The sequence below is a fragment of the Microtus ochrogaster genome, chromosome 1 (assembly GCF_000317375.1).
Source record: "Microtus ochrogaster isolate Prairie Vole_2 chromosome 1, MicOch1.0, whole genome shotgun sequence".
Classification (NCBI taxonomy): domain Eukaryota; kingdom Metazoa; phylum Chordata; class Mammalia; order Rodentia; family Cricetidae; genus Microtus; species Microtus ochrogaster.
In genome coordinates this window covers 77,558,432-77,572,045 of record NC_022009.1, presented here as the reverse complement: position 1 = coordinate 77,572,045, position 13,614 = coordinate 77,558,432, and the positions used below count along the sequence as shown (strand labels likewise).

Genomic DNA, 13,614 nt, shown 5'->3' with positions numbered 1-13,614 from the left:
TGTGTGTGTGTGTGTGTGTGTGTGTGTGTGTGTGTGTGTGTGTGTGTGTGTGTGTGTGAAGCAGGATGTGTGTGGCATATTCAATTCAGTGACATCTTAGGAAAAAAATAAGGCTATGTCTAGTCCAAATTCCTAAAAGTTGTATTACTCTCACCCATGTGTTTATGCTGTATTGACTGCACCTCTATTTTTATACTGTGGATTTACTATCAATGTTGCTTTTATCTCCGAACATGCGTCACATATCCCCAGTTTCTTCAGAGCTGTCTCTCCTCAGGCAGTGAGTCTATATGTCGAGTAACAACCGTAGAGTATGAGCCCGGTGGTGGTGGTGCACACTGATAGTTCCAGAACTTGGAAGGCAGAGGCAGGCGGAGCTCTTTGAGTTCGGGGCCAGCCTGGTCTACAAGAGCAAGTTCCAGGACTGACTGACTCCAAAGCTACAGAGAAACCCTGTCTCGAAAAAAAAACCAAAAAACAAAAAAAAAAAAACAACAAACAAAACAAAACAAAAAAAAACAAAAACAAAACCTTAGAGTATGTTATTTTTCAAGGAATTAAAGATTTGAAAGATATTATTTCATTGCCAGTAGTCATCAATTTCCAGAAAATGCTTGGTACTTAATTTATTTTTTATTAACTAATAGAACTAAGATGTATAACCAAATTTGTATAAAATAAAAGTGCATATACATATATTCAGCATAAAATCTGAATTGGATAGGTATTGCATTCTAGATTCTTCTGGAAACGGGAATGGGATTAATACTTGGAGACTTCTTTTCAGTGTTTCTGCTTTCATTAGCTGATCATAGAATATTGCTTCGATAAATCCACTGACTTTCAGTAACTATGACCTAAGAAATGCCTGCTTCTGTTGTCAGAAGGAGAAGCCATTGAACTGCAGTGTCTCCGACCTGAGGGTGACAGGAAGAGCTGTCCTTTCTTTCTTTCGGTTCCCTTTTCTATAGCTAAGCTTGTATTTATATTTATAAAGTTTTATTTTCTAAAAGAGGCAGTGAAATAGACTTGTATTTCTGGGTTTAGAACTTTTTTTTTTCCTAAACAGTGTGTTATGCCAAATTCCTGTTTTCTGTTCTCTTTCTCCTGTCTTTATAGGGATCCACAACTGTGAAGTAAAAACCTGGGGGAAAAAAGACATGTTAAATGTGTACATTCTATTTCATGTTTGAGTCTCCATCCTCAGCTCCAAGTAGTCTCTTCATAGAGCTGGTGTGAGCTTTCTTAGTATTGGCTGGCTATCTCCTAAAAGTAAGAGACCAAGACAGGAAGACTGAGCTTGGACATTTGCATATTAGACAAGGAAGTCATTTCCATCACTTCTCTCCTGGCTGTTCTGGAGGTTGGGGATGCACAGAGTTAGTGTCTCCATCCTTTGAACAGGTATAATCGGAATCCAGAAGACCACCGACATAAAGTATAATATTGTGCCCATTCTGCTCGTGGTCACTTCCTTGGGTCCATAAGTTTGCCAGTGTTTCTGTACTTTAAGAGAAATGAGAAAACAGAAGCTAATAAAAACTAGATGTGTTTATCGTCTGACTGTACCTCGGAAGGAAAATGTTCTTAAATTCTGTCTTTCTTTTAGCAGTGTTATAATTCTGCTGAAAAAAATGAAATCCCAGCCAGAAAATATGCATATGCCAGTTTGTCTGTGAAATAAGCTGTCAGAACATGAGGAGCCTCTTCCTGGGATCCACATTCCCACTTTGGCAACAGATCCACAGCTTTCTGTTCCTAGTCTGGGACTCCTGGAGAAACTTCCCTTCAGCAGGGTCTGCTGTTGTAGGGGCCTATTTTAGTTCCGGGAACGTAGAGTCTGGCAGACCACTTTACACTTAGGATTTCGTGCTGAAAAATAGTCTACAATTATACGGATTCCTCATGTTTGCCCAGACTGTCCACATCTATTCTAAAATGTGTGCCTCAAGTTGAAAGTGATATGCACGAAAATTTAAGGTTCATTGAAAGAGAAATTTTAAACAGAAAACACAATAACCATCCAAATTCAAAACTCTGACTTCAAAACTGTATACAACGCAACTTTTATGTTTTCCTTCAGCATATCTGCAGATTTCCCTTGCTGTTTTTCTTTTAGACTTTTTTTCTGCCAGCAGACTCCCAGAATAACTCAATTATGGATCTTTTATTAAGCCACCCACATAATCTTATAAAAGGTTTGCAGATTTTCAGTCTTTTACCCCCAGGATACATCCTGTAAATATGTCCAAATTCAATGCTACATCCTGTACCTGACATATATAAAAGCAATAAAATAATTGCCTTGATTGAGAACCTATTTGTCATATTGGACATGTATAACACTATTAAGAGCTAAAGGAGGGAGTCTGTCCCCCTCCTTTCCTCAGGCTAAAGTAGGCTAAGTGATTCACTTTAGGCACGAGGAGACCATGGTTCAGAATCTGAATGGCAGTGTAGGTCGATCTGATTAAAAATGGAAAGAGTGTGATTATTTGTCAGGTACAAATTTTGGGGTGGAAATTTATCATTTAAAAATTGTATGACTGTTACAGTTTGAAATGAATCAATCATGATAGGCAATTGGCTTTTAGCTTTGCCAAGCATCTTTACTAAATTACTTCATTGATACTACTTCATCATCTTATTGTGTATTTATTTTCATATTTTCCTGTTACTTCCTCCACCCTTATAACTTTATAACTGAATACTCTGCTGATTACTGGGACACATTGCTGAGAATACAGGAATAATCACCTAAAATTTCCTAAAAGCAAAATCTGTAGAATGAGCCCATACCCATCCTTAGGAATATTTTTATCGCTGAATTGCTTTCTAAAATGAATCCTCTTTTCTTAGTGACTTTGACAAACTAGTGACTTCAGCTCTCTCCTAAAATTCAAGGATGACAATTAATACACTTAAAAGAATTTACTAATTTTTATTTTGATAATTTCTATCAAAGTAATTAAATTAATAAATAAGTGAATAGAAGTCTTAGCTGAATTTGAATTCTCCTGGCCTTGGATTTCTCTCTTAAGTAAGGGTTGTTGACATTTGCAGTCTTCAGATTAAACTCAGTTCCATTAATGCAACCTTTTGCTGTCTGACTTGCCTTGTATCAAACAAATTAGTATTGCTGAGGTCAATTGGACTCTTCAAACAGCATTTTATTTAAATGAACAGGAGCTTTGGGAAAAAGTGACTTCTGCCCTCACTTTGGAAGGTGCTTTCTTCCTTTTTTTGGTTTCTCCTTTTTGATACCATATTCTTCTAGCAGTTGGTTAGAAGTGTGGCAGGCTATGTTGTGGGAGGCCTTAGTTGTTGATTAGGTGCGAGGCAGGCTGTGTTGTGGGAGGCCTTTTTAACCACTGTCTTTATACCTGTAGTAACTCATTCTTAACAAGTTTATCCAGATCCATCTATTTGATACTAAACTCTTGCATAAGGGGAGTTGAATATTTCTTATTTGCAACTTTAATAACCCTGCTTTCCTTTTTCATTTTGCTCTGTGCTACAAGAGCTTGTTCTATGTTAAGACTAAATCAAAGCTTGGTCTTTGCCTCCTGAATTATGGTTAGATTTGATCCATGTGATGGGATGAAGGAGACTGCTAACACAGCAAGATGAAGTCCAACATTCATCACTCTGCTTCCAGCAAGGCTAGATTATTGCGAGGGTCATACATTCTTTCTCAAAGTCATGGCTCTTACCACCATTGTAGAGAGCTATAATAGGGTCTCTAAAGATGAGTCATTTAAAATTAACAGAAATTCATTTTCCTTACAATTCTATAGGGTAGGAAGTCTCCTCTAGGGTTTCTGAGATAGCTCAGAGGGTAAAGACACTGGTCATCAAGTCTGCTAACTTTAGTTTCATTTCTGAAACACATGTGGTAGAGGGATAGATCTGATTACTATCTATTGCCTTCTGACTTCTGCACATATGCCATGCCACACATGTGTATAAATTCATGTGCACATACACACACATGGGACAAATAAGCAAAATTTTTAAAAAACAGAGATTCATGATGTGAATGTCATGGGTCTTCTTGTTGTGAAGATGTCATGGATCTTCATGGTGAAACGTGTGTTGTGTGTGTGTGTTAATCTGTTGGGACCCACCTTGAATACTACCAGGCTTCTTGCCTGGCAGGTTTATACGTTCCAGGGTAAGAGCATGAGGATTAGAAATGTCAGATAATAAGATCAAAGATAAGAATGAATTACAGAGACACAGGATAGTAATGGGGGTCACTCAGTCTCCTCCATCCTGAGTTATGAGTTTGTCTGTGCTTATTTTTCCATACACTTTTATAGCCCAATACAAATGGGGGGTAAGGCAAAGGACTGACTGCTTTAACATGATACAAAGGACAAGTGCAACTTCAATACTTAGAGACATCAAGCTTGAGACATAACTATTGTGAAAAGCATTTTGTTGTTTAGGCAGTGAGCCCACTCTAGACCAATCATCCTGAAGGCAGCCACTCCCTAGGTCAAACCTCCTAATTCAAAAGAAGTAGCAGAAGTATGCTTGAATTCTCTGAACTTTGATTAGGGTAGAGAGGATATGCATTTATGGGCCATCTAAATATCCAAAGAATCAAGTAACCACATTCTAGGTCAGAATGTGTAGCTAAAGTCATTGTCAACAACTTTGAGCAACATCAAACTCTTTGACCTTCAGATAAGGTGGAATAGGCTCACATTTTTGGTCCTCCACATACATCCATCTCACTCACATAGTTAGATAACTTACTTATAGCACATCATAAATCTTTAATGATATCTTCAATATCAAGCTTTTACTGTTATTCAAATCGAACTCCTATGGTCTGATAGTTTTTGGTCACCAGAGTCTAATATTATCACTTCTTTAGAAATACCTTAAAATTTCTGAAAATAGGATTATTATTGCTGCGATAAAACACCATGAACAAAAGCAACTTGGAGGGTTATTTTTACATTTCCACATCGCTGTTCACTATTGAAGGAAGTCAGGGCAGCAGTCTTGAGGCAGGAGCTGATGCAGAGACCATGGGGAGGGTTGCTGCTTACTGGCTCGCTCCTCGTGGCTTGTTCTGCCTGTTTTCTTTTAGAATCCAGGAACATCAGCCAAGGGATGATACCATTCACAGTGAACTGGGCCTTCCTACATTAATGACTAATTAAGAAAATGCCCTCCAACCTTATCTTTTTTTAAAATTTATTTATTTATTAAAGATTTCTGTCTCTTCCCCGCCACCGCCTCCCACCTCCCTCCCCCTCCCCCAATTAAGTTCCCCCCTCCTCAGCCCGAAAAGCAATCAGGGTTCCCTGTCCTGTGGGAAGTCCAAGGAACCCCCACCTCCATCCAGGTCTAGTAAGTTGAGCATCCAAACTGCCTAGGCTCCCACAAAGCCAGTGCATGCAGTAGGATCAGAAACCCATTGCCATTGTTCTTGAGTTCTCAGTAGTCCTCATTGTCCACTATGTTCAGAGAGTCCAGTTTTATCCCAGGCTTTTCCAGACCCAGGCCAGCTGGCCTTGGTGAGTTCCCAGTAGAACATCCCTCCAACCCTATCTTAAGGAAGCATCTACTCTATTGAAGCATCTTCATCTCCACTGACTCTAGCATGTGATAGGTTTTGTGAAGAATTGTTAACCTTTATAATTTAGTTTAAATAATCCTTCTTTTTTGCTTTATGTAATTTCCAAAATAAATCAAACCATGTTTTTGGTTCCCATATAGAATATTATTGCCTGCTTTTTAAAAATGTAGATTTGTTGTTTCTAAGTATTTACTAAGTCGGTGGGTTTACTCAATTTAGGTTATTCACCTACAGAAATCTCAGAGTTCAAGTGTCATAGATAATCAGCATATTGTGGCCTGCTCAGTGTTTAGCATAGTGCCTTCCTGCTATCAAGTTTCAAATTTATACTTCTCAGAGCCAAAGGAATAGAAACTTACAAATTATAGCACTGAAATTCTACGTGACTTGACTCTGTTTTCATCTGTCCTCCTAGAATAATCTTCTACTCTTCCATCTTTACTCGTTTCTATTGTTTTCCTTTCATTTCCCTTCAATTAAGGAGTTTATGGTTCTTGATATCCTGGCAATATCTTTTGTCCTCAAAACCCTTTAAATTTGTATGGACATGTTCTTCCTAAATTCCCCAGGGAGTCTTAAGATTCACCCATTCTTATTCAGTGATTAGAGTCATGACACGTGACGTTCATAGAATTGGCTGACCAAACTGCAGGTCCTCTTTTCCAGATATTACTAGATATTTTTTTTTTTCCTCAGGAGGACATTGAGTCCTTCCCTGAATATGAAGAATGTTGTTTAGCCTAGGTACAATGGGCCAAATAGCTTTCTTCAGCGCTTCCAATGTAATTATTTCCTGCCACTAACTAAGCAAAGTGGCACATCTGTTGACGAGATGAGAAAGCCAGAATTAGACTGCTTTCCCAAAGCCAGCACAGTGGTTCCCTCCTGGCACTCATTTCATGCGCCTAAAGAAAGCCTTCTGCAGGGGAACGGAAATCTGCGAACACACCATGGGGATTCCCAATTGAATATCGTCACGTTCTCTCTAACCGTTTGTGAAGAAGCAGCGACTGTGAGAAAGTGCTGTGTTATTTTCAACACCTTCTGCGGCATGAAGCGTAGCCGTGGCTCTGGATTTAATATTATACAGGCTACATTTATCTTTTCATAGGCCTGATGTGTTAGTTCACCTAGTTACAAGTTTTAAATGAACAACATTTTTCAGCCTGCACCCCAGTAATTAAAACTATGCAACTAAAGCTTCACAAAGCAGGAAGCTGAGATGCTTGCAGTATCTGCTCAGCATGGCCATGCTAGTCATTCGGTCTGAAATTGCACATAGACACAGTATTTGTTTGAATAACTGTTTTGCCAACAAATATTGAACTTACATTATTTAATATCTGTTATAAGAATATAACAGAATAGAGGTCAGCATGAATTGTATTGGGCCTTATAAATTGTTAGACTTTATAACTGATAAGTTACCATTTTAGCAGTTTGTCAAACTGGAAACCTTTCAGTTCATTAATATCTAAGAACAACAGGGAATTTGGAAATTGTGGTAGAAAAGGAGAAAACCTAAAGATCTAATTAGAAGTAATTTCACAGTGAATTGTATGAAGATAATGATAGTTTTGTATGTGTGAGTGTGTGTGTGTGTGTGGTTTTGTGAGACAGGATTTCTTTGTAGCTTTAGAGCCTGTGCAGGAACTAGCTCTTGTAGACCAGGCTGGCCTAAGACTCACAGAGATCTGCCTGTCTCTACCTCCTGAGTCCTGGGTTTATAGGCATGCACCACCACTGCCCGGCTTCTTTTCTTTTCTTTTCTTTTCTTTTCTTTTCTTTTCTTTTCTTTTCTTTTCTTTTCTTTTTTTTAATATAAGGTTAGTGGTGTTTTCAGGGATTCTGGTTTAGTCCTTAATTGTTTGTTGCAGTATTTTGTATAATAAACATTATAATTCTTCAAATTAAAAAATAGGCCTCTTGCTAGTTTTTTTTATTGAACATGTCTCTGTTCTAATAAAACATTATTCATAGAACAATGGTTTAATTTTGTTCTGCTGTTTGCTATTTTTATATCCCAGATTAATTTATTGAGCACACAGCTTCCACTCTAAACATTTGCCTCCATAGAACAAGAAACTCTCCAGCATACATCAAACATGTCACCTGATAGGAAGAGCAGATAAAAAGGCTCGACAGGACACTTACACACATTTCAGTCCAACTGAACATTCTTTCATGCCTCAATATAAATCTTCTTAAATTTCATTCCGATCCTTAATTCCAGATATCTGGTAACAGTCATTTCAATGCATACACCTTCTGTGGAGTTCTGTTACTAAGGATGTTCAGGAAGAGAGAGTGGAGGGGCTACGGGTGGAGATGGTGTTGCAGTCCTGTGATGCCAATCATTCCCTGCCAACAGTCTCCCTTGACGAAAGTCAGAGGCACTATCAAAGCCTGTCTCACAGGCCTGAAATGGGAAGACTGCATGCTGTGCCACACACCATGTGACTTGTGCAGTCTCCTTGACAGCTGAGTTAATTTCAATGTCAGCATTATTCCCATCTTTTTCATGTTTGACTCTTGGCTGTGTCTCCATTGACTACCATGTTGGGTAACAGAGATTCAACAAACCTTTTTAGAATCAATTAATGAACTATCATCATAACAAGAGATTTAGATATTATAGAGATCAGAAACTTGTTTGCTCATTTTATCTGCGATTTTTTAAAAAAAATCATTAATGCATATTAATTGTACATATGTGTGGTAGTCTTAGTATATCTTTACATTTAATTCTTTAATGAAGGGACATCACTAGCATGTGGAAGAGACAAGAAAGCTGGTGAATCAGGCTTTGATAAGAACATGGGTCCAACTACTTCAGTAATGATTTGGTTATAGCCATTTTTACCCTGTCCCTCACCCACTGCACCCAACATTTACAACCCTGGGAAGAGCATGTGACAAGGCAAATAGGACTGAATCATCTGTCTCCTCTGGGTGAGGAGGACAGAGTGCACCATATCACCCAAATTCTTGGAGCTGGAGAGCAGCAAAGAGTCAGAGTGAAACCAGTGTGGATGATGAAACCAGCAAATGGAAACAGATGGAGACAAGGTGTATCCATTGCGTGTGTCCTGCCTTGGCCGTTGGTTAACACATCCCAATGACGCTGTTTTTCTCTCCAATGAACAAGCTACTGTTTTTCAAAATAAAGATACCAAAAATTGAACATTGACTCTTTGTTTGCTTTAGGTTTCTTTGTTTTCTTCACAGTCATATTGGAGGTATTGTGGCTTTAACAGGTTGTACCTGTTTTCATAAATCTTTCAATATGCAAATTTTAGAGACAAAGTCATTCTTCCCAAGCTTCCGTTTTTATGAAACTTCCAATGCCAGCCTGGTTGAGTTCTGAGCCATTGATCACAGTCTCTGATAAAACACTGAAGCCAGATGGAGTTCACTTTTTGTCTTTATGAATTTGCCAGTGAATCTAAGCCTCTGACAACTTGGGGATTTATTTTAAAACGTGATTCACAGTGGAGTCATCTACTCTCATTAAGGAAGTCTTTCACACATTCGGTATTACTTTGATTTGGCACAGTTATTGAAAATTTTAAAGACTACAAGACTAAAAGTTTTCTAAAATTTAATTGTAATATAGCAATTATATAAGACCCCTAATTGACTTGAATAATGATATATGTGTGTGTGTGTTTTAGTGCTAAGTATCATTCAAGAACACAACTAGAAATCTAGTACATTAACAAATTGTATATGATTTCCAATTCCTTTAATAAGTTGGGTCTGGGTTTTGGGTTTGGTAATACTTAGATATTTTGAAAATGATGAGATCAAATCATAAAAAAATGATGTTCTTGCCTATCCTTGAAATGTGGAGTTTATAAAATCGAACAAATCTACTTTTGTCAGCATACTTTGATTAAGCAAAATGTTCTTCACATTTTGTACTCTTAAGTTTCATTTATTTGTGTGATTTGTTATTAGAGAAAGAACATGGAATACCATTAAAGAACAAAGAGGCAAGACTGAACATATGCAAAATAAAATAAAACAATGTATTAGTTAGGACAGACAATTTTCTCGCTATCATTTCCTTTGTTCAATATTGCTAACCTTTTTATTTTTGTGTTTTTCTTTTTACAGTATTATAAGACAGTATTAAAACTACAAACATCCCTGGGAGTTTCACGTGGGCGGATTGGATGTTCTGAAAGCCTGAAATATTTCATCATGAAACACGCCGTATAGACTCTTTGAAGCACAGAGCTCTGCCCAACACCTGGATAAGGAATCCTTCCTCTGGTGTGTGAGGTGTTCTTCTCCTACATCATGACAAACCAGGAAAAATGGGCCCATCTCAGTCCCTCGGAATTTTCCCAGCTTCAGAAATATGCTGAGTGTAAGTATTCATTTTGAAGATGATCTAATTTGACATTTGTGTTAACAAGGTTTGAATCATTACAAGAACAGATCATACCTCCTGTTTGTCTTGTGGACAGATGCAGGCATATCTTTTCTATTCACAAGTAGGTCAACTTAAAACTGCCTTTTAAAAACATAAAATTTAAAAAAAAACTAAGATATAAATTAAATCATGTATCAACTTTGAAAGAAACTGGGACATCAGACACAAAACTGAGCCTGGGAAACACTACTAGTAAAAGAAATAAAAGGAAGGATCCAAAAGGAGAGAGTTATTTTAGTATTTTGGTACTGTTTTTCTTCCTTTCTTTTCATGTGAACATATCCAAATGATTAAGAGAAGAGATCTTGGATACATTGTGTAACTGAAGCTTTCTCTCCTGTCTGCTAATTCCCAAATAACCATTCTGAGGCTTAATATTAATTACAAACTAGTCGATGGCTCCGGCTTCTTACTGGGTAGCTAGCACTACATATAAATTAACCGATTTTTATTAATCTATGATCTCCAAGTGCTCCATGTTTTACTGGTAATGCTCTGGTTGGTATCTTACTCCTTTGGCGGTGGCTGGTGTCTCTCTGACTCCACATTCTTTCTCCCCATCACTGCTTGGATTTCCCACCTCCCTATATTCTTCCCTGCCATAGACCAAAGAAGCTTCTTTATTAACCAATGGTAATAAAGCATATTCACAACATAGGGAGGGACATCCTAAAACATCATTATATTCCACAGTAGTACCTAATCTCAACAGTAAGCTTTAAAGAGAAGACATGAAGAATTTAAACTAATATGCTTAATTAGTTCTTCCTCAAATTATAGACCAAAATAGCTCAAGCACAGTAAGGTAGTTTAAGATGCTTCATTATGTATGCACAGTAAGAGTTTATGTATAAGAATTTTATGAGATGACAAATTCATGGTTAATTGTAAAATCTGCAAAAAAACTAGCTGAGAGTGTATGATCATCAAATTTACTGTTCTTTCTCAAATCATCAAGATAACAAGAGAAATGGTATTTATTCTTTCAGAAGTTTCTCAGGTAATTAGGAAGCAAAGTGTATCAAGATTAGAAAGCATTCTTACATAATAAATTGTCACGGTCCACAGTGACTACAAGCATGCCCATCATGTGACGATTACATGCCATACCCTTCTCTGTGATTCAGTACACACCATCATCTTATTAGCCATTTAGAGATCAGAGTCTTCAATTTAATGTTAGGAATGAACACTCCTCCACAGTCTATCAGAGAAGTGGCATATTGACCTAACTTTCTTGCTAGTTAATTTTTTTAATCTTTCAACAGCATATTGTTGTTTAAAATGCATTATTGACTCATTTTTACATAAGTTGTTGACTGTAGTTAAATTCATAACACACTAAGACTATGCATGTTAAATGTTAAATACATATTCTGTGTGCTTTGAGGGAGTAAAGTATAAGCTATAGGATACTTGAGAAGACTGAATGAGGCCCGGAAATCACTCCCATAATAAAACTAAATCAAAATTAAACCCAGAGAATATTGTAAAGATCATCTCATTTCTTATTTGATTGGGGAATCTCTGCACATTGCTACAATAGAGCCTATAACTATGATGGTTCTATAAACCTCTTGGCTGTTTTCGAAATGAACAAAGTATGGATAGGGAGAAACTGGGGTAGCATTCCTTGGAAGACAGCCAGTACACACGAATGTGTGTGTTGAAATCCTAATCCTGTGCCTGATATTGGATAACTTTCCTGACATCTCTGTATACTAATGTTGTACCTATTAACAATAAAATGATGAAAATAAGAGAATTATTCATAATTGCAAATATCAAATTGGATAAGTTATATTAGAGAAGTAAGCAAAATGCCTAGTAAATTGTTAACTGCTGATACTGTTTACAATTTCTATATTAACATATAGTAAATACGCGGTCGTGGCCCTTTGAATTTAATGCTGGTAATCAAGTAGAAAAACACCACATTTGGGAGCATGAAGAGTCAGTGTCCTCTTTTGCTGCTATGAATCTAGAGCCCCTTCACAAGGTAGATGCCTCCAGTGCGATTGGCTGCCTTCCTTCTATGCCGTCCCCAAGCATGCTGAAGGCAGCTAATGTCGAGCCTGCTGTGGCTGCCTGTAGCATGCTGTGACAAGGCTCCTGTTTAGGTTTGCAGGCTGAGTCACTCCATGGGAAGCATTTTCATTGAGATGTGGGAGGGTAGTCTAATTTCTGTCTCCACGCTTTATATAAAGCCTTTGGAACTGTTGTTACAAGACAGACCGCTCTCTCTCCTGCTGGGTAGAGGATTGAGCTGATCTCATTATTGCTTGGTATGTGCTGCCTGCTGTGGTTCCAGGGCACAGCAAGGGTTAAGAGACTCCACATTTTGTCACAAGTGGGAACATCTTCTGAGTACGTGAGACATGATGTTTTCAAATGGTTCAGTATCTCAAGTTGTCGTTTTGAATTAGGCTTTTGTTTGTTTTGTTTGCAAGTGTGTTCTACTGTATGTGATCTATTTTTAATAGGTACTGTCTTATGGGAAGAACATTTCCAAACATTCATAAATTTCATACTGTTTATAGTAGCTGACAATGCAGACCCATGCAAAATTATGGTGAGTTGAAGACTGAGATGCCTAATATTCAGATTCAGGATATAATTTATTCCATTGGTGAGAGGCATACATATTGATTCTGTGGGAAAAAACCTTGAGCTTTACAAGCAAACCTTTACATTTTGTTTTTGAGAAAAGGTCTCATGTATCCCAGGCTGCCCACAGATTCCAGATATAGCCAAGAATAAAACTGAACTTTTGATCCTCTGTCCCCTATCTCCTGAATGCTGGGATTACAAAGATGTGTTACTACGACCATTTCAAAATATACTGGTGATGGAATCCAAAAATTTCTGTATGGGAAGAAAGCACTCTATTAGCTAAAGTATATACCCTGCCCCTAAACTAATAGTTGATAGCATTAACTCCATCTTCTTAGGACTATTGCAACTGAATGCAATTCTTTCCTATATTAGTGAACCTACAAAGGCAAAATAAACATAGTCAAGATATAAAATAGTGGGAAAGATTCATTACCTAATGTAGCCAAGAATGATATGTGAGCCATTTCCTAAGCAATGCCTTCCTCAAACAAACAGAACATGGGAGTTTTATTCAAAGAACTTAAATGTAAAGGTTGATCCTTCTTGAGCATGCTCAGTTTAAGGCCATGCAGATTCAAGTGATGGACAGGAATGCTTCTGGGTCTAGTCAACTTGCACCATAAAGTTTTAGCTGATAGCAAATGAAAGGACAGTTTGAGGGTCTACTAAAATAAGAAACCACCCTGCAGGTGCTTGTCCACTGTCTAAAGGTAGAACCTTGGTAATGGTGCAAGACATTTGTTGCTTTCACAAATATTTAAACATGAATACAATGTTTATTTTGGTTCAATTTTATGGTAACACCATGACAGCCAGGAAGGTGGTGGGAGAATGAGAGAAGAAGAAAGATATAGATAGACAATAGAAGATTGATAGAAAACATATGTGTGTGTTTGTGTGAGAGATAAAAGATAGATAGATAGATAGATAGATAGATAGATAGATAGATAGATAGATAGAT

At 37.5% G+C, this 13,614-nt stretch overlaps 1 protein-coding gene across 9 annotated transcripts in view; it reads left to right on the top strand.

The window, feature by feature from the left end:
* Positions 1-13,614, top strand: part of Dgkb (diacylglycerol kinase beta) — a 594,132-nt gene that overhangs the window by 75,421 nt on the left and 505,097 nt on the right. For all 9 annotated transcript variants that reach the window (XM_013347831.2, XM_013347829.1, XM_026782456.1 and 6 more), the window contains one exon: positions 9,716-9,971. In XM_013347831.2, the coding sequence (XP_013203285.1) occupies positions 9,902-9,971 (70 nt within the window). In that variant the 5' untranslated portion in view covers positions 9,716-9,901. The remainder of the gene's footprint in view (positions 1-9,715; positions 9,972-13,614) is intronic.